The 21,255-nt window shown below is 45.8% G+C and overlaps 1 protein-coding gene across 1 annotated transcript; it reads left to right on the top strand.

Moving 5' to 3' along the window:
• The first annotated feature begins 4,421 nt into the window (after nt 1-4,421).
• On the top strand, nt 4,422-13,774 carry GABARAPL1 (GABA type A receptor associated protein like 1). Its single transcript, XM_009465720.2, has 4 exons — nt 4,422-4,683; nt 8,409-8,487; nt 9,480-9,598; nt 11,045-13,774. The coding sequence occupies exons 1-4, from the start codon at nt 4,594-4,596 to the stop codon at nt 11,108-11,110; spliced, it is 354 nt and encodes a 117-aa protein (XP_009463995.1). The 5' UTR covers nt 4,422-4,593; the 3' UTR covers nt 11,111-13,774.
• The last annotated feature ends 7,481 nt before the right edge of the window (nt 13,775-21,255 follow it).

Here is a 21,255-nt window from a genome sequence, read left to right as displayed (position 1 = left end):
CAGACTTTAACCATGTTGTCAAGCTGCTAATGCATCAGACAAGCCTTAGTATTCCATTCGTAGATGGGGAAAATGATGCACAAAGTACTGAAAATAACTATATCATAAGCAAGTCACTGACCCTTGGCTTGGCTTCAGCTCGCTTGTTCACTCAACGCTTGACCAAACATTGGGAAAAGGGTGGGACCCGCGCAAGCATAGGACAAGTGATATCGAAGGAGAAAGAGCAACCAGTCTCCACTGGCTACCTTTAGCCTGCACATGGAGTAATTTGGGCTGGAACCATGTGAGGGGAACAACAGTACACTGACACTAGGTGCTGCAAAGGAGATGTCCTTGCCACCCTTAGGTTCCCCTGGAACATGTGGTACTTGAGAAAGACTGCTGTTCAGAAACACCCCACTGTTGTGTTGCTCCTTTGTTTTCACAGGACTGTGAGTAACAATGATACCCGTCCCCAACAGGCCACTCCAAACCATCGGCTGGAACAAAGGGATCTCAGACTTGTGTTATTCAGATCTGGGTTTTTGTCCTTTACTGCTGCTTTTCACACTGCAACAAGGTGTTTTCCTTAATCTCCTCATAACACCATTTGTATGCATTTAAGCAACTTGAGCTGAGCCTGGCCCATGCAATCAGTTTGGGAGGAATGAGCAGCTTTTTTGTAAAAATAAGAAGCCGTAGAAAATAGAGCAGTGAGAAGGCAGTTCAGCATAGACAGTACAGAGCCATTTCCTAGAGGAAAGGAAAACATCTGCACAATTAGCCATTGTTTGCTGGGAGTGACTAACCCTGTGTCCTCCCCAAGGGCCAGTGTGCCCGTACTGGCTCTGAGGCTGCTATAGATCTAGTGTCAAGTTAAACTGGTGACCAGTCACAAGTGGTGCAGGAGAGACGCCAGGCAAGGACTGAAGAACTATCCATGTGCCATGGATGGACATCAAATAGAGCAGTATCACAAGTGACTTCAGGTACACCCTCTGTGGTTTAATCACCATTCAGACTATAAAGTAGAAGCTGTCTGACATGAGAGGCTTTGATATTCTGAAACCACACTAAAGATTAAAAAAAAAAGAAAAAAAGTCAGCCTATGGAGGTACAAATAGGACAAGTACCCCAGGGCAGGTACTAAGAAAGAAATATCCAAGGGAATCCAGAGTTATAGGCAGCTGACCAGTAGCTCCAGGGGTTCCCAAAAGACATCCACCTAGATGACATCTCCAAGAAAAACAGGGCAAATAGTGGGTATTTTTATCCTTAATTCACAGAATTTTAGCCAGTTGTGTAGAGCTAAGCTAGCTTCACTTCACGGTAGTGCCCTGCAGAGCTCCTAGCTGTGCCCCTGGAGCACTGTGTGGTACAGCACAGGCTGCAAACCCTACCCCCAGGTTCTGTGTAAGTATTTTTATCTCCTGCTTCTATGGCTACAGCATTGGCAATGCTCGGGGAATCCCTTTTAAAGTGAAACTCTGCCTACATGAGCTGCAGACACAGCAATACACTAAGAGCATATTGTTTTGCCGCTCTGTGGACCACTTTGTGCTGGCAGTCCAGGGTAGGAAAACTAGCCAAGCCCGTTTCCAGTTCCTCCCTCTAGCACACAGTCCCAGAATGTGGGGTTTGTCACATGCCCATGGGTTGACATTTTAATAAGAACTCTAAGTCAGATGATTAGCTATTTGTCACTGCTTTTGCATGTATCATCTTCCTGCCTGCTGGTGTGCCAGGGACATTATTGTTATTATTGAGCTGGAGGAGAGGGCTGGGAATTCAGTGCCTGATGGGGAGGAAGCGGGGAAGTGGGAGGAGCGAGGTTTGTGGCTGCAAATCCAGGGCTGCGTCATCAGCGCAAGAAGAGTTCACAAAGGAGATTTGTGATCCTCATGTGGGATTTGTTGGAGGAGGAGAAGTCACCTAGCAATGCTCTCGCAGGCCACGTCTTTACATCAGACCAGGGAAGAACCCTGAAACTCCTCTCTGATTTGTCAACAGAAATTCAAACTAGATGCTAGCTCAGTTGCCTTGTATATAGTCCTGGAGATGGAAGCAGTGATTTGCAGGACAACAGGAGTTGGAGATCAGTCTGTTACAACTGCCTGAATGGGTTGGTGGCCTAGGTGAAACAGGCTAGAAAATTTCCTCTCTTTCGTCCCTGAGGAAGAGGCATCTACATCACTACAGACCTTCAATACACTTTAGCCACTGCTATGCTGCAGGCAGTTAGAAAGCAAGGAGGCCAAACACAGGTATTATAGAAAGGCACAATGCCATGAAACCATAATTTTCCCCAGGTCAAAACCCTGAGATTCCTTCAGCCTAGGCTAGTCACTATGGCACTGCACAAAAACAACGCCTTCCTTCTGACTCACCCTTCTGAGATCCTCTGACACTACCTGCAACCATGGGGAAATGTTCACATGTCCTAGGACAGAGAGGAACAAGTTGATGATTCTTCCCGTATGAACCTTATGCACGTGAACTAGTGAAGGCTGGGACACATCAGTCTATGCCATTCCCACTATGGGCTGCTCTATCTGTAAGAGATTCGGGCATGCACCTGTTGGAGCTGACCATTGAGCTGTGCAGGAGGTCACACTACATCATACCAAGTAGTAAAAGCTTAGACACTAAAGCACCTGTCAGGGTTCTTGGGGGCACACTTCGGCCATTCAGAAGTAGATGTCATGATTCAGGTGAGAAGAATCCCACCCCGACGTGCCTGTTTATTGCCATTGACCACAAAGGCAGTTTGAAGAGACAGGCTCAGCTGTACATGCCTACATTATAAGTGTAGGTGAGATTTCTATCCCATGCCCTTTTACAGGGGCAAGATTATCTGGGAGCTGCCACCATCTGAGCGTATCTGCAACTAAGTAAATGTATTTTCTCCATATCTTTCCTACTTATGTTCAAGGTGAGAGATCACAGTGCACCAGGGCTTGGAGGGGGAGCACCGCCAAAAGGCCTCTGAGTTCAAACAGTGTGCTATTGCTATTGAGTGCAAGGGTGGATGGTGGCCAGTACATGAAAACAGCTCTCTGCGAGGCAGAGGGCACAAGCTAACACCCTGGATCTGCTGTGGGGATTCGTAACAGGCCCTTCCTACCCCTGGTGCCAGCATGAGTCCCACCCTGCAGGCAACTCAAGTGTGCATATCAGTTTATAGGGATAAAGCCGCCGGTATTAGGAGTTTCTTGGGGCAGCCTAAAAGATTTATAGGAATACTTCTAGAAAAAGACCTGGGCTTTATGTTCCCCTGATCCTGGCTTTATCATTAAGGAGCATCCAGCTTGCTCTTCAGTTTATTCAGGATTCAAGCTCTTTGCTATAGTCTGGAGTTTTTTTTCATTCTAGCCACACTGTAGAAGCAGAGTGCCAGCAGAACAGCCACAATGTCTTTCCCTGCCCTTCTTCATTCTGAGTCAACACACTGGCACAGGGTTGAACCAGATATAGGAAACCTGGGTCCTCTCACCTTGGAGAGCCACCTTATGCACCCGAGGCAGTCTGCTGTCCCATTCAGCCTCTACTAGTACAACTAAAACTACTACACAGATAAAACATCATCCTTGGGAAAGTTCTGCTTCTCTGGACGAGGCATGCAAAGAAAGAATTATTTATTTGAGACGCTCCCAGTCACCGTCCCCGGGGTAGCAGCAATTAATTTTTATACTGATTTGAGCATGCTGATCCATTTATTAATACCTTCTCGTTTGCTGGCCAGTAAATAATTGCGAGCCCAACTACTCCTAGAAAAAAAACAAAGATATTCCAAGTATGTATCAGCTGAGTAACTGGGCTAAAATTGGCCGGCTATTTTGGCTTGTTTGCAGACAGTTCCCTTTAACTGTCTGCTGTTTGTAATGTGCATCTGGTCTGGCACATTACGTGACACACTTTCTGCCCCTTGTTGTTTAACCGAGATGTTATAAACAGGGGAATCATCCAGATCCAACAGCGACAGGGACGGTCAGGAAAAGTAGCATTTTTGGCGTCTTACATCTCACAGCCAGTTTAAGAATAGGTCAGGCTCATTATCCCTGTTTTAGGCAAGCAGAAGGCATTCAAGCCTGACACAGGGGACAAGCCCCGCTCCCACGCGTGGAGCACCGCCCCACGCCGCGGCACCGGTCGGGAGAGAGGGAGGAGCACGGCGCCCATCCCCGCAGTCCCGGGTGGATTATGTGCCTGCTCATGCTATATTTATAACCCCTGAGTCACGCTGCGGCGTTGCTCAACCGTATGTTTATTTTGCTGCCTCTAAAAAAATAAATCATTATTTTTAATTTGTTATTATTTATTTTACTATTTATCTATTGCAGTAAATCAAGGCACAAACAAACACGCGCGACCCTGACGTGAACCCGAGCCCCGCCCGCAGCCAGCGAGACGCCTCCGCCCCGGCGGCAGCGTGACGGCGCGGGGGGGCGTGTGTGCCTCCCCGTGACGTCACAGCTCCCAATTTGCCGTCAGCAGCTGGTGCGCTCCCGCGGCAGGGCTCGGTGCGTTGCGCTTGCGGGGGCTCGCTGCGTACCCGGCCGTAGGGGAGGGAACGGCAGCAGCCCTCGGGAGGGAAGGTGACAGCCCGGCAGGATGAAGTTCCAGTACAAGGAAGACCACCCGTTCGAGTACAGGAAAAAAGAAGGGGAGAAAATCCGCAAGAAATATCCCGACAGAGTCCCTGTGAGTGTGGGGTGCGAGGGCAGCGGCGGCTGCCGGCCCGGCTTGCCCGGCAGACCTCCTCGCCCTTGTTTTCCTTGTCGGCTGTCGGCTGCTGCTTTGTTTTTTAAGGCAAAAGAAATGAGATTAGTAAAGATGATTGTGATCTTGATGTTCTGATTCTCATTCCAGGCTTTTTTTTTTTTTTTTTCTCTATGGCTGTTTATTATGGTGGAAGGTCTGTGTTGGTGGGTGGGTGCGGGGGCGCAGGGGTGTAATACACCCTTTTTTCTGGGATCCGCAGTAATTCAACAGCGAAAATCTTTTCCTGGCAGCCTGCGTGCCTGGGGTTGGGGGTTGGGGAAGGAGCTTACCATTAGCTCTGTAAAAATGGAGGAGAACAATGAGTGAGTTAACCGGGTACTCTTCGTAGCAAACAAGGTCTGTATCCGTGCTGTCTGATACTTTCCCTTTATTTTTATTTCGCTTTCTTTTGGCCTGTCTTTTTGATGTAGTCTTGCTCTTGTTCTTTTCCTTTGCATGAGAGAAAAATGATACTTCTCAGTCTTTCTGCCTTCCTGTGTAATCATCCTGTGGAAAAAACGTCACTTGGAAAACAAGGTCGTCTTCTAGCTAAACTTTGCTTCCTCATCCTTAGGTCCCTTTGGAGTGCCTGTGGAAAACTTTTAGCTTTATAATTACTAATCATAATTGGAAAAAAGAAATGACAAATCAAATTACTTTTTTTTGGTTCCTTTTTAATAAACGTTTTGCATATGTTCTTTCTTTCTATCCCCACTGGAGAGATCTGCCCTAGATTTACTGCCCAGGGGTACTGCATGCAAAATAACTTAGACTCCCCTGTAGATATAAGGGCAAGGGGGGACAGTTACACCACGTTTTCCCTGCAGGCTAACACCATTTTTTATCTTGGGAGTGGCCTTCAACTGGAATTGCCAAAGTTTTTGGAAGTCTGTATTTGGGTGCATTTGTCCTAGCCGTTTTTGGGACCCCTGGCATAGCACAGCAGGTTGAGCACACAGCGAGTCAATGGTGAAGGGTATGCAGTTCTGTGGCTTATGATGAGGACCACAGAGGGCTCTGTAGGTCAGGAGTGAGACAAGCTGTAAACTGAGGATTAACGTGGCAGATTGTACAGAAGATCATGATAAATGTGTCTGGAAGAGCCGTGTGGGGAGCCCGGGACCAGACCTGGTCTGGCAAGAGGTAAAAGAGCTCAGGATAGGGGGGCATCAGCAGATCTTTATGGAGAAAGCCAGGACCAGAATAACAAGGCATGCTGTGAAAACGACGCATGGCGAGGCCCAGGTGTGAATTGTCAGGGGCAGCCTGTTGTCAGAGCTGCATATGGAGCAAATGAATGCAGCAGACTACTGTTCTTTACATCACTTTTGTCTCTGCCCTTCCCGACAGCAGGATCCTTGAAGATGACGTCCGTTTGGCTGCCTACACTGCAGTGCCCTGATACATCTCAGCATTTTGCTGAGATTGTACTGTTGGCATGGTCCCACATTACCACAGTCACCACCCAGCAACAACAGACATAGAGATAATCTGTGTCTGCCCTTTGGATTTTCTTTGAAGGTTTGTTTGTGTATGTGAAAGGTTTAGTGCTTCAGAAGAGATACCTGTGGTGTCAGGCAAACTGACTACAGTTGATTGTCAGATTAGCAGAGCGCTTCCATTCCTTCCCTGCCTGTTTGCAAGAGGGATATCTCTCTTAAGCTCAGTGATGATCTTTCTTCTCTTAAATCTTTCCTAGGGGCCTAGAAGCCCCAACAGTCACCTCTTCCTCATAGGCATGACTTCTTTTCCTGTATTGTCTAACAGTCAAGTACAAGCCACCCTTTTGAGAAAGGGTGGTCACATCAGAGCTGCTAGCTAGCAGTTCTGCCTGTCAGTAGTTTTTGAAATTGGAGGCAAGAACTAAAGGTTTCTCTCCACTGCAATTTATCGTGTTAGATACTGCCTTGTTGGATGTGCGGGTAAAAAAATGTGCGAAGTGCTGTTGCTGTTCAGCTTGCACCTGTTCAGGGAGACTGTGGAACTGTCCTTCCTTCACAGCACGTACCAACTGCAGCTTGTATGGAAATGCACGTCCTACCACAAACTGCCTGAAAGAGCTTGAATGCCCTGTACTAAATGAGGTGCTTGAAGTTCTTGAAGTAGCAGTGATGACTTATGTTTCTATTTTAAAAGCAAACTTAGAATTTTTAGGGGTTTTGGCTGTGTTTGCAGCATCCAAATGGAGCACAGTGAAGAGATGTCCAAGCTAGAATCTCTATGGTTTGACATGCTGTGCAGATATTCACTTGGGTCTTGAAGGAGTCGAGTTGAATTAGCGTGGCACTTTGTCCAGGCTAAATACATCAAGCTCATCATCGTAACTTTTTTTCCCTGGCATAGTGGCTCACTGGTGTGACAACACCATTTTGCTTCCAAAGAAGTCTTAGTCCACAGCAGTTCAACCTTTTCTGTTACACAACAGATACAGTTGCTGATTTGGGTTGCCAAACAGCTAAGGGAGCATGGAGCCCTTAGAAATTAGTCCCACTGTGTCTCACATGGAGTATGTACAATTATAGGGTCTAACACAATTAAAAAGTTGAGGAGGTTCAGAAAATCTAGCTTCTTGTTTAGCTGGTCAAAATGGATTCTGCAGAACAGCAAGCCATGTAGATCGAATTATGTAATATGTCTCTCACCAGTTCAAAAATACGTATCACAAAAAAACCCCAAAAAACCGCCTTCAATGTTTTTCTGCACAATCCCAGTAGTTGCATGGAAACATACCTCCAACCTTCGGAAAGGTTTCCAAGGCCTTTCATGGAAGATCAGGTCACTTTGGAATACTTCCTGCTTCTGAGGTGAACATTTTGCCTAGCTCTGGTAACAAAAATTTTCCTGTAGCAGGACATCTCTTCCTCTGTTTGATCTTAAAGCTGCTGAGCTTCATATTTTTCTATGTCGTAATGACATTAGAATATAATGAGGATTAATATCTTGTGCCAAAGGTCTCTGTGGGTCCAGTTGCCCAGATGGTAGCTGGTTTTTAGTTATTAGATATTTATATGAATAAGGAAATGTCCATAACTATATGAAGTAGGGAAAATAACCTTAAAGGATATGAATTTCAGAGTAGAAGATAACTACTGAAGAACTGGGGATTAAAAAAAACCCACAACATTCCCTAATGAGCTGTAGTTTCTCTTTTATTCTTTGCTTCATTCTAGAGCACTTGGTATTGGTCAATGTAGAAATTAGGATGTGGGACTACTGGGAGTTTGCTAGGCAGTTTGGAACTGTAACCTGGAAACAGTTCAACTTACTTGTGTTACTTCTTGTGTTCATGTATTAGCCTCCTGGCAGTTCCTTCATACAAAATTAACCTGCATTGGGACCATCAAGGTGACCTGATTTTTTTTTTTTTCCTCGGCTATTATGGTTTATTTTTATGTCTGTTCCAGTCTCCATTTTATACTCACTGTGCTTACTGCTTCAGTCTTGGGCTCCCAGCACAGCTATTGCCAGTGATTTTAAGTCTTCTTCTCAACCTATCTGTCCTTCAATGTTGTGTATTTGTTGTAGATTAAATAAATTTCTAAAGGCCTGGTAGCACCATCTCTCTAAAGGGTAATTAATACCCTTTTCCACTGATGCTTTCTGGTCCATTTCATTTTATGATACTCATGGGTTGTTTCTTGCTTTCTGTCACTCTCTCTCTCCAGGTGATCGTGGAAAAAGCACCAAAAGCCAGAGTACCCGACCTAGACAAAAGGAAGTATCTTGTGCCTTCTGACCTCACAGGTAACAAAGTCCACCTCCTTTCTTCCTGATTTTCAGTGAGAAGGTCTCAGACATGCTTTTTATTCTATGATCAGCACCAAGAAAATATCCAGGCAGGCTCAACATCTTATCATTACCCCAGTTTACGTGGCTGTCCTTGTTATATTTATGTACCGTACAGCCTGGATTACAGCATGCAGAATTCTCTGAGATCTTCTGAGGTATCCCATTGACTTAGCTAACATGCATGTGTCACAGCTTCTAGCCACGATGAAAATGACTGAATTGTGTATCATAGGCAGTAGTATAGTCATCAGTCAGTGATGACCTAGCTGCAGAGTTGCCAGAGGCTGTATTCTTGTTGCAGGAAGAGACAAGTTCTTGAAATAGTCCCATTGTTTTCCACCCCTGTGGTTGGAGTCATGGCTACAAAGTTCCTTTTCTGAATGGTCATGGCCATTTTGTGTGTGATTACATTTGTTTTCATTTGAGAACATGAATGTGTTAAAGGAACAGCATTTGTTTTTCTTGCAGTATATAATGGATTGCAGAATACTTTCTTGTGCAACATAGCTCAAGCAAATAGTAAGGTATTTGTTTTCAGGAATTTGTTTTCAGGCATGGTATGACCATTTACACCAAGGCTAAATTCTCTAAGATGTCTTTGATCTATAGGATTTAGAGGTTAAGTTAGTTAGAGGTCTTCCCACCAATCCCCGCAGTAGAGCATTTCATACCGTAGTAGGTGGAGTGTGGATTTAGAGGGTACATGGCCTGAGGCATGTACCTGAGAAGCTGCCAGGTCGAAGTGGATTGGCTGCTCATGTGGTTACAGTCATGAAGTTGCTGCTTGCTTTCCTGCATTGTTCATTTTTCCCTACTTTTCACATACAGCATGTGACTTCCACCACCAAAAGAAAACAACCAGGGTTACAGTAAAAAAAAACAAACAAAAAACCCCAAACCAAAACGTTCTTTCTGCATCTAAGGCATTCTTCTCTGTTCCTCTTCAGTTGGCCAGTTCTACTTCTTAATCCGAAAGCGGATCCACCTGAGGCCAGAAGATGCCCTGTTCTTCTTTGTCAATAACACCATCCCTCCTACCAGTGCTACCATGGGCCAGCTGTATGAGGTAAGCCTGGCCTCTCTCTTCCTCCTTCTGTTGGAGTGTCCGGAAGAATGCATATCCTCGCTGAAGGACAACTGAGCACTACTCAACTGGCAGTGGGTGCAGCTTGCTCACAGATGCCTGGACACGGACCCCCTTGGCCTGGGCTGTATCCCATCATCTGTTTAGGGAAGTTCCATCCTGCAGTTATAAAGAGGACCTTGGGGAGCCTCATCATTTTAATTGTTTGTTTGCTAGTTGAAAGGGTTGTCGTATCAGGTGGTGAATAGTTGCCTCAGCCGTGATATGTTGGTCGTACTACAGAGGAAATACTGTGTCTGGGGTGGAGGGTGGAACATATGCACTAGCCTTCCTGGTTATACAAAAGAGATTTCCTTTTAGCCAGTAAAAGAACACAGTATCACTGGGCAACCAACTGTCTATAAATACGTTGTCAAGGAGCATTTATTCTTTGTTTGGAATTACTTTTTCATAGCTTGTACTGTATATGTGAGGATCTTGTAGGACACTGTGAACATTGCTGCCCAGCATTTCTACTGAGCAGTGTTATTTGATTGACCTTACATGCATATTCTGCCCATCAGAGGAATGTTCCTCAATTATATAGCCGTTATATCATGGCTGGTTTGCAGCCTGGATTGATTTCTCCTTGATTTCTCCTTCTGCTGTGTTAGTGTGTTTTAATAGCAGAGCTCCAGTATGGTGCTGTGAGCCTTGTTTGACCTACCACTTTTTGACAATAACTGGACAATGGGTATGTGGACTGATGAAGATAATATAAGATTAACACACGCAGGGAGTTTTGCAAATCTGGATGTGTAGGAGGAAGATCCGTCTAACTGTCCAGAGCTGAGATCAGGACTCTGTTCCTGGTGCTCTGCAGACCTTTTGTGTCAGTGTAATCACTTAACATCTCAGCTTTACTGCCCATATGTAAAACAAGACTAGTAATACAGCCACTTGTCAAAGTGTTCTGAAAAATATAATATAATATAATAAATAGAATAGAATAGAATAGAATATAGTATAACCACATTTACCAAATACTGAAGTATCGAGAGGTGATTTTTGACTTGTTACAGCCTTCCAAGTCTCTCCTGCTGACCTTAGGGCAATACCAGCGCTGGGATTCTGCTGCAGAGCCTGCAACAGTCAGAGCTGTTTCTGTTACACATTTGCAGCACGCTCTGGCTGTGGCTCTTCAAGTAAATTCACTGTGTCCAGGAATGTGACATGCCTGAATTTAGAAGCAGAGCTGTGGCCAGAGAGAGGAAGTTGCTATACGCTCTCTTTGGTATGAGTGAGTGAAGGCTTCGATGTAAAGGGGGAGAAGCAGTGAAAGAGAGGTTATGCCCTCTTGTTGTTACAATGATCTCTTGGTTGGGCTTTTTCACATGTAATAAGTTACAGGGCTTTGGTTTGTTACTTTCTCCCTTTCTCCCCTTGCAGGATAACCACGAGGAGGACTATTTTCTCTATGTGGCCTACAGCGACGAGAGTGTCTATGGCAAGTGAGCACCAGCCCCCCAGGCATGCAGGCGAGATGGACTGATGGAATGGATTTGGGGGGGGGATGTTGGAGAGGAGGAAGGAGAATGCCTGAGAAGAGGGGAAGGGAACTGGAAGTGAACCACATGCACAATGCCATCACCTTCCATGCATTAATTATAACCATTATTTTTTAAATTGAGGGGAGGGAGGGTAAGGGGACAGTGTATGAAAGGGTGAACTGAAAGGCTTAACAAGGGGTTCTGCGCTGAGGGATGGGGAGACTCCGCTGTTCGTAGTTCTTCTTTTGCCACAGCTGGAAGTAGTTAGCCAGTACTGGAGGCTGCTAGACAAGCCAGTGTGGTGGAGGTCCGGGAGAGTGACTGGGCACAATGGCCATTTTTGTGTAAACTTTTCATTGGATGAAGAAGTCATGCCATGTATTGTACGCTGACCTTATCACGCCTTGCCCATGGCATGGGCTGCACTCCTGTGAGCGTTCAGTGAGCTGTGAAGTACTTCACTCTGCCCACACAAGGCTGTCCTGCACTGACAGTCCTCACTCCAGCTGCTACCCGTGAAGCGTTTCAAGAGTACTGTGTTTCCCGTCACTTCCATCAGTGTTAGAAGGGCTAACTCTGAGGGCTGGGAACTCCTCAGCTGTGAGGTGCGAAGGTTGGGGAAAAGAAGGAAGGATTTTATTTTTTTCCTTTGTCGCTTTAATTGCAAGTGCTGGACAGAAAAATTTGAGACGATCCTTTTGTTCTTTTCAGTGAAGCCAACTGATAAACTCATAAGCATAGGGCTAGAAAGGACCTGAAGAGAATAACTAGCCCACTCCAGCTCTGAGACAGGACTGAGTATGCCAGACGTCCACCATGGCTGCTCATCTAACTTGTTCATAGTGAACTTCACTGAGGCAGATCCTGGAGGCTGCTGAGGTTGTCTGTTCAGTTCCTAGGTAGCCTACAAGTCAGAGAGCTTTTCTTACTGCCTGACTTTAGTCTCCCTTGCTGTGAATTAAGGCAACTAACTACTAATGGTCTTGTGATTGGTGAACACAGAAAATTATCTATCAGTGTTGTCCTTGTACCGATCTTCTGCAGAACTGAAGATGGCAGAAGTCCTGTGGGTTTAGCCTTCCTTTCCATGTCTCATTCGTGTACAGCTCTTGCACCACATGCACAAGCGGAAGAAATCAGTCGCTCCCACGTGTGTTTTTCTGGCTTTTTGTGATTGGACAACAGTGCCACTCTTTGCCACAAGAGAGGTGCTTGAAGGGGAAGGGGAATAGATTCTCTCCAGATTTTTTTTAATTATTTTATTTTAAGCCAGTGTTGGTGTTAGAAAGGTGCCAGATAGACACTGTCCTGTGCAAGCCTTATGCTGTCATGCCAAAGCAGTTTCTTCCCAGTGGCACAAACAGCAGATTTTCCCATAACTGCCATAACCCTGATGAAGGGATGGGGTTTGGGGAGTGAGCTTTCAGGAAAATTCTGGGGTTTTATCTAAAAATCAGAGAACTGGACCTGAATTACTGTAAACATTCCTACATTTAAGGGAGGGACCAAGAGGGAGGAAAAGACAAGAAGGATGAAGAAGACAGGCAGATTCCAAAATAAGTTGAGGGTGTTTGCTCTATTTACATGACGTTAGATCCCAGTTCTCTGCATTTCTCAGGAATAAGAAATCAAGATGAGTGCTCCTCTGATTGTGGGAGACAGGAAATCAGGTTTCAGCCTTCTCTGACTGTTGTTCCACAGAGGTACACGAGGCAGAAGAGCAGACTGGGAGTGTGAAGTGGGAGTCACTGGCAGAACTGTGCGAAGGTCAGGGAAGGCAGCGTAGTGGGGCAGGAAGGTCACTACCTGTGTGGTATGAGAAGTAGCAGAAGAATGGGAGAGAAAGGAGGGAGCACAAAGGATGTAGACAGAGGAGTCATAACAGACAGACAGAAAATGGGGGAACAGGGGATGAAATGAATGGGTTAGTATTCCCCAGGTTTTCATCCTGAACTTCAGGTTTGCTGTTCCATCATGTGCTCATCTGGAATAAACGCGTTTGGATGAGTTGTACCTCCCGCCAACTTAGATCACTTCAGTTTCTGCCTGCAGTGCTCAGTCCTCTCTTTTTGGCCCACTCTCCTCCAATTATCAGGCTCTTTTCACATCCTTTGGGTGCAAATTTGCATCAGTCTCTTATTTTAGGAAGCTCTGAATGTTCTGAAGCAGAGAACAGACCCTGGAGGCTTTCTAGGGTAAAAGACGAGATGCAGGCAGATGGTGTGCATCTCTGCCACTGTCCCACTTGCTCACGTGCGTGCTGCCAAGCACATGGTTGTGTGTTGTCTCAAATGAGCCCGTGCTTAGGCACGCTCAGGGGAGAAGGAGTTGGTACCTGGGGTGCTTGGTTTTGTGTTCAGACCTCCCCTCCCGCTGCTGGGTTTATAAGTGACATGTGTGGGACTAATCTCAGCCGTTTGTTACATGTAGAGTTTACAGTTTAATTTAGTTATTTCATGGTTCTTTTAACTGGATTGTGGCATTTACTTTTGTTTTTGCGCTAGTCCAAGTGTTGTACGAGGTAATGATGGTAATTCTTTTTGTGTTGGTTAGCTGCAGGTTCTTGTAAAATAAAGTTCATACTACTTGAGCTAAATCAACCAATCAATAAAGACGCATTTGAAAATCACAGGCTTAGTCCAAAGTGGGTGACTGTAGCATTTCTCCCTACATGTGTGCTTGTAAATAAAGGGGCAGCTTTGTCAGAACTTCTTGCTGCTACTTTTTCCCAGAACCTCAGATTTCCTCTGTCCCATCTACCAGGACAAGTCACATCTCTCCTTCTTTTGGTTATGTTGGCACACACAGACATGGCTGTGTCTTGCTGTGTCACCAACGTGAACTTTAATTAGACCTGGATGACATGAGAAGGTCTTAAGGAGCGTAGTGGATGCACTGAGGCATTCTCTGCCATTTTAAGGCCCTGAACAGTCCTAGCCAGCTGATGGGGCCCCGAGGGCACCACCAGCCCTGCCTGTCCCTGCCCAGCCCCCCCAGGGCCACCCCCCACCCTGCCCAGGACCCCATCGCAGCACCCCAGGGCTGTCAGCCCCTGCCCCAGTGGTGCCACAGCAGGGCTGATCTCCAGCTCTCACAGCCCTGCCCTACCCGGCCATGAGCCACACCGAGCCAGGCCCACAGGGCCCAGCCTCAGCCCATCCCCACAGCGCTGCCATCACTGATCCTCACCCTAACCTGTAAGATGGGATTCCCATCTTGATTGGCCTCATCACCATGATGAGCCTTATAGTCAGGGCTTGTGGCTGGGCCTAGCCACCATCCCCAGGCCTGCCCCATTCCCCACATTGGGTGCTGTAGGATGGGTCCAGCGGTGCCCTGCCGGCCATGCCCCTCAGGAAGCCGCTAGCCCTCACTGTCTTATGTCAGCTCAGGCTGAGATGGGACTCCCAGCCGTGGGCAGAGGGTTTGGGGGGGGGCCTCTTGGTGCCTCAGGGCCCTCTAAAGATAGTAAAAGCAGAGGTAAGAAAATCTAGGACTCGTGGAAATCCCAGCAGATCTAGGCTGCTTTTCCTTGCAGGTATTTGTGCACTGAGAGGGAAGGAGCCCAGCTGGAAGCTAGCAAGACCAGTGGCCGCCATTTGCTCAGCGCCATACCTCCACGTCAGGCACCAGCAGCACATGAGGAGGAAAGGGATGCGTGGTGTCATCTGGGGAAGCGGCAAGAGACATGCTGCTTCTTCTGCCTCATCACTCCTCATCACCTGCAGGTTTCTGCGAGTGCCGCTGGCCGGAGCGGCAGAAACGGGACGTGCTGATGCTGCGGAGGAGCGACCATCAGCTCTCGCGAGCACACTGAGCCAGAGTTGCTTGGAGCGCTGAAGTCAAGAGTTAACGACGCTGAAACTCACAGGAATAAAACTTGCTAGGCCTAATGGATCTTCTCTTCCCCACTGCATACTGGGTAGAGCCACAGTGTGAGCTTTTGATGCTAGCGCTGAGGGAGAGGCAGTACTTCATCCTGCACCGTGTAAACTTGGAGTCTGCCCACAGTTTCTGTGCTCATATCCACCATGGTGACTAAAACAAGGTCGCCTGGTATGGCAAAAGGGTACTGTGGCTCCAGCCATATGGGCAGAGATCAGCTAAAAGCTTACACTATCAGCTGAAATAATATGAATTTCAGCTTCGAAGATAGTGCACGTTTTGCTGTCTAGGTTGTAGTATTGTCTGCTGGCTCAAGTAGAAAATAGCTATGGAGTTGTATCCATATCCAAGGCAGGCCTCTCCCACTCCCCCTCTCACTCCTTTCTTAGGAAAATGGTGCATCAGTGATATTTGTACCTGCCATGCTGCTTTGCATGTGCACGTCAGTCCCATCACTGAGAGAAACAGCAGGCAGGTGCATTTGCTGAATGTGATTTGCCTGGTCCGTATGTGAAATGTTAGCCTGTGCTCAAAGGCTGTCACCTTTATTATGTGGGTTATGGAAACAGGATTGGAGCAAGGCCTGTGGGAAAACTAGGGGCTCAGCTGGTTGAGACGTTAAGTCATTAATACTCTGCCTTGGTCACTATCACTGTACATGGGATCCTCTCTCCAGTCATCCTGATGCTTGCTTTGGAAGAAAACATTCTCCTGGAGCCAAGAGTACCTAAGGAAAAAGATGGCCTGGGGCATTAGGGCCTCACAGCATCACTGTGAAGGATATCTGGGCTAAGATAACAAATTGTGCTAAAGACTGATGTTTTCACTTCTGTGAAACAGTCATGTCCGACATGGAAGAAACACTGATTAAACCAGAAATAAGACTACTGAAGGGAGAAACTCCAGCTCATTCCTGTCCCTCAGTCTCGGATAACCACTACCCCAGGATGAGCCAGAGTGTGACTAGAGAGCTCGTTGCTGGCAGGGCACTTGCAGGACTGACCCAGGCAGAGCACGGCTGACCACGAACAGCAGCTGCCCCAGCTCACGCTGCCAGTCTTTAGGAGGATGTTGCAAATCCCATGGTATTTGTGTTCCTGGAAGCTGGCGTGCCTCCCAAAGCGCTGCTCATGCCTGAGTATACGTGTGTTACAGTAATTAGTTAATATTCTCCTGAAAAAGCTGGATCTTGCAGCACCTTTCTGTAAAGTAAGGGTCTGATTCTGCCTGATTTTGCACTCTGGACAATGTCATCTGGATATTGTATTGTTCTTTGGGAATTAAAAATTGTTAGTAAATGCTATAAAGAGCAATACGTGGAAGCAGTAGGAGAACATAAAGGTGCTCATTTTCAAGTGAGGGCATTACTAGAACTGCATTAAGGTTGAATGTCCTGGATTATTAGCTGAAGGAAAAAGTGATCTGATTCTACATCCTGCACCTTATGCTGGAAATGCCACACCATGCTCACCCCAGACACACTTGTACACACATATGCACCTTTTCTGCCACGCCTCACACTGCATTAAACACACGTACATCTTCATATGTTTCACTGGCCACATCATGAATATACCATGTCAAAATCCACTCTGTGTCTTCAGTTGTACCCCACACCACAGTGAATTTGCATGCATTCTCAGGATACACTGTCAATAAACATGTGCTTCCTATACCAAGCCTTGTATTGCAGCAAATATGCAAAACATACCAGTCCAACAGTGTTCACCTGTAGCACATGTAAGCAGAGGGGATGTAACGGAGAGAGCAATATACACTGCACGCTTAGAATATAGTTTAACTCCCCACATAGACAGCTCATATGAAAAACACTGCGGAAAGGGAAGAAAAAGGAAGATGCATGCACACACCAAATATGACACTTTACAGGCCTGAAGTACAGCCACTCCATCAAATATAGTGTATCCAGGCAATCAAGAAAGAAATACAGCAAAATACACGCCTGTGCACACTGGTTTTCACCCAGCCCTTAGGATGATGGACAAACATACATTGTGCTCTAACATGTATTCAGTGCAACTGGAGCCAACAACCACATGGCAAAAATGGCCAAATTTCCAAAATGGAAATCAATAGGGAAACACAGGATGGAAAAATGCACAGGGTAATAATGCACAGTCATGGGCTTCAGGTGACTACAGAAAAGTTTGCAAGGGTAAAAGTAAGAGTGAAAAAGGAACCTGGAGCGCTCAGAAAAGGTACTGCAGTCTACACCCACTAAACTGCCTCTTATCTGTGGAGTGCAAAGGATGCCAAGAAAGGATCAGGTCATAGGAAACCTCAGAGGAAAGGAAGCCACTACCTACAGCCATATTTCAGAGGTGGAGAAACAGTGGTCCCTCTTTCTTCTTTGCAATTGAAGGTGAAAATTAGAGTCTGCAAAAGCAGAACCCTTCTGACTAGGACTGGATTGGACTGGGAGAACAGGAGGGAGGTAAAACTGGAGTATCAGCAGTTTGTGGAGTGCAGATGAAGGTAGTAGACTGGCAGAGCAAGGTGTGGGAGGAGAGCAAGAACAGACTAGTGAAAGGGCTGCAGGATATGAGTGAACCTGGCAGAACTGTGTGGGAAGCCCAGCACTGGAATAACACAGTGGCTCCAAGGCAGGAGTGAAAAGACACAGACAGCTTAAACTAATGCCAAAGGGATTGCAGAAAAAGCTCCTCCTAGATCAGGGGTGTGGTGGCTTCAACAGGTACCTGTGCATTCAGACTGCTATCACTACCAGTAGAACTGCAGCTGCATGTAGGGCTCATTCGCAAAGCTGAGTATCTGGCGACACCATGGTTATTTACCTACCTATCTCTCTATCTAGTCCTTTTCTGCATAGTCACTACAGCAGCCATCCGAGCTCCCTGTGCCCGTTGTGCTCCCTCAGTGCTATCAGTTAACCTCTTTGACAGTGGGGGGACTAAGGATTAAATGCCTTTGCCTGACATCACACAGGAAATCTGTGGCAGGGCGAGGGAGTGAACAGTTATCACAGGGATGGCCCTTTTTCTTAATAGCTATTCTGAGCCCCAGAGCAAAAGAAGCATGTAGTTAAAAGAGTGGCATCACGATGCAGATATGAAGGGCAATAGAGTCGAATATTTAGGAGAGAACAAATAGAAGACAAGGGGCAAAACAAGCCATTTAGAATGAAAGCCAAGAAAGGGAGGAGTCAAACTGCAATGCACTATGTAAGAATGTCTATAAAAATGATGGAGAAGATGCTAATACAGATTAGAATCTGAAATAAGTATTTTTCCATTTTACTGCGGTTGTTCAGATGTAACATTGGAATATTTCAGGTCTCACTCACAGTTCCTTTGTTCCAAGGGGCATACAACAGAAAATGAGCAGTGACGGGTCTGATCATATTTCATTAGTTTGCATTTTATTACTTCACACTTATATAACAAATTCTATATGTCAGTCTCAGTCCTTTCAGAAATGCTGATCTATTCAGCCTCACAGCAGCCCAGTGGGGTAGCTCTTATTGTCTCCAGCCTGCTGCTGGGGAAATTGAGGTGCAGAGATGTGGACTGGCTTGCCTCAAGGCCACATAATGAATTAGAAGCAGAGGCAGAAAAAAAGGCCTTGGCCCCCTGATCTCTAGCACCTCTAATAACAGGATTATAATCACTACACAGGAAAATTTGAAATGTGGATTCTGTATATTCATATTATCTTTCATTAATGAAAGAAACCCTTCATCATCTTTGGGAACACAGCATTGTAACATTTTGATGTTCTGCCATTTGCAGACTGGAAAAGCTCTGATTTCTTTGCCAGAACCAGCAACAAGAAGGTAGCTCCTGCTCTTGACATACTGCCAAAAAAACACTGCTCAATTGTCTTTGAGCAACAGCTCTCTTCAAAGCTCATTGATACATTTATCAGTGCCTTCTTTCTCTGGAACAAAAGCAAATCACAGTGCAAGCCTGGAAAAAATGTGCATTTTCTTCTTGTCATTAGCATTTTGTTGGATTTTCTGGCAACTTACAAGTATCTAGTATCTGCTCTTCTGTTCTATTATGAAGATGTTTCACAAAATTTGCACAAAGATTCAAACGATTTAGAAGCCTAAATGTAATTTTGAAAAGAATTTAGGCATTTAGCTCTAGATCTTCAGGGCTGAAGTCCCATTCACACTTGAAAAATGCTGAAATAAACACAACACTGTAGCCACAGACTTTCAGTGATATTTTGTTTTGTAGTATTTTTAAAGACATAGTCACATGACAAAGCAGAAAGAAATCTTGATGTTTTTGAAACTATATAGCTATATGCAGCTGTGGTTGTCTAAATAAAAATCAGACGTAAGACACTTTTGGAAATGTTATCCTTTTGGGATAGCATCTCCTGGCTGGAAAAAAAAAAAAAAAAAAAACAAAAAGAAATGACCATTTTAAAATCTATACATTTGCTGTGGATGTCATGGAGATGAGTGTTTCACGGTTAGAGAAAAATGTCATACACTGTCTTGGTCCCAGAAGATGAGAAAGCACTTAGCCAGTGGTAGAGACTGAAGGCCCTAGGGCTACCTAATAAAATTGAGAAGCAACACTAAGTTAACATCACTGCAGTGACAGAGATATTTTTGCTTCTTATAAAAGGTGTCAGCTTATTTTGCCTCGAGGATGTCCTGTAAGAAAACTGCATTTCCCTAACTCAACCCCAGGGAAAAAATACCTTTTATTAAAACTTTGACTATTCCAGAAGGCAGAATCAAGTGCATATTTGGACCAACTTCTGAGCTCCAGAAAAATCACAAAGCTGCTAAGGCAGATTCATATTTTAGCATATTCTTATAGTCTATTTTAGCATATTCTTTTACTGTAATATTCTCGTATTTTTCCAGAAAGCAGAAAACACATTCAAGTAGTACATCCCAGGTAGCATGAGCTGCAATTTCCTGTAGCACACTGGCACTTCTCTTGACTCAGGTGTTGCAGGTCGGTTGCTCCCACAGCATGGACATTTTCTCCTCTTTCTAAAGTTGGTGTTGGGTTGTCCAAACTACAAAAATCTCCTTGAAGGTACCTCCCTGCAAAGGATTCCTGGTCAGAGCCTGCCTCCCAGAAAGGATCTGAACATGCCACCCGGTCTAGCAGCATATTCTTGACCAAGATAATAAAGAAACACTTTTAAAAGGGAAGTAAGCTGTGCTGGGCAATTTAGGGTGAGGTCGCCACAAGAAAAGAACACCACTCAGTGACTTAAGATCTAAGATTTATTTACTAAGGGAGATGGTATTAGCGGGTGGCTGGCAATTTCTAGCTGTGAAATGCACACACACACTCTCTGCAGAACACACCCACCCCAACCAAAAACTCCAGTATAACTGTGAGTGGCACCGTGGACTCAGGGCAGCAACACTGCACTGAGCGTAACTGGCAGGGTTTCTGTAACAGGGGGCTGCAGGGCTGCCATGTGTGGAAAGAGTCAGTGATCTGCCCCATGCCAGTCACAGCTACTTCCAGCTGACTCTGAAATGGATGTGAACAGCCCATGGGGCTCCAGAAACCTCAGCCTGTCAGAGCCGATCAGGAGATCCATGGCAGAGCACGTGGCACCCCTGCTCAAACAGATTTAAAAAAGAGCAGCACCCACAAAGGGGATGAGATATGTGAGAAGACACATGGAAGACGTTGCTGAGGACATGGCTGGAGATGCACCCTTGGAAGGAGAAGATCCATGCCAGAGCAGGGACACGCCTGAGGGACTATGGCTTGTGGAGAACCCATACCAGAGCAGGGATATCCCCCAGGGGACTGCAGCCTGTGGGTGAGCCATGCCAGAGCAGAGGAAAATGAGCAAAACACATGGACTGGCAGAGAGAAACCATTATGTTCCAACCTCAGCCTCCTGCACTGACCATCACATCCCTGAAGGGATTGGGAGAGACTGAGTGTAGTGCATGGCAAAAATAAGGGAAGTTGGGACCAGGAAGGGATGGGAGTGGTGTTTGACTGAAGTTGAGCTGGGGGAAAGAGGAAGAAAGGTGTTTCCTTAAATGTTTGTTTAATTGTTTATTTTTTTTTTTTCTCAATATCCGAAGCAGTCATCAAAAGTTTGCTCTAGTTGGCAATAAATTAAATTAAATTAAATTCTCCAAGTCAAGACTGCTTTGGCCATGACAAGTACGCTTACTCCAGCTGGTAAAAGTGTCCAAGACCTGCCTGATGGCCCAGCTTGTACATGTAGCAGTTCCAGCTC

The sequence above is a fragment of the Nipponia nippon genome, unplaced genomic scaffold (assembly GCF_047370975.1).
Source record: "Nipponia nippon isolate SJK-2023a ecotype South Korea unplaced genomic scaffold, ASM4737097v1 scaffold_3, whole genome shotgun sequence".
Classification (NCBI taxonomy): Eukaryota; Metazoa; Chordata; class Aves; order Pelecaniformes; family Threskiornithidae; genus Nipponia; species Nipponia nippon.
Note: the sequence above shows the minus strand (reverse complement) of the source record. Positions and strands in the feature narration are given on the sequence as shown.

Bases quoted from the DNA above. Each gene is read 5' to 3' on its own strand.
- GABARAPL1 (XM_009465720.2), top strand. From the start codon at position 4,594: ATGAAGTTCCAGTACAAGGAAGACCACCCGTTCGAGTACAGGAAAAAA. The intron at 4,684-8,408 runs GTGAGTGTGGGG...CTCTCTCTCCAG, and splicing joins AATATCCCGACAGAGTCCCT to GTGATCGTGGAAAAAGCACC. The intron at 9,599-11,044 runs GTAAGCCTGGCC...CTCCCCTTGCAG, and splicing joins CCATGGGCCAGCTGTATGAG to GATAACCACGAGGAGGACTA.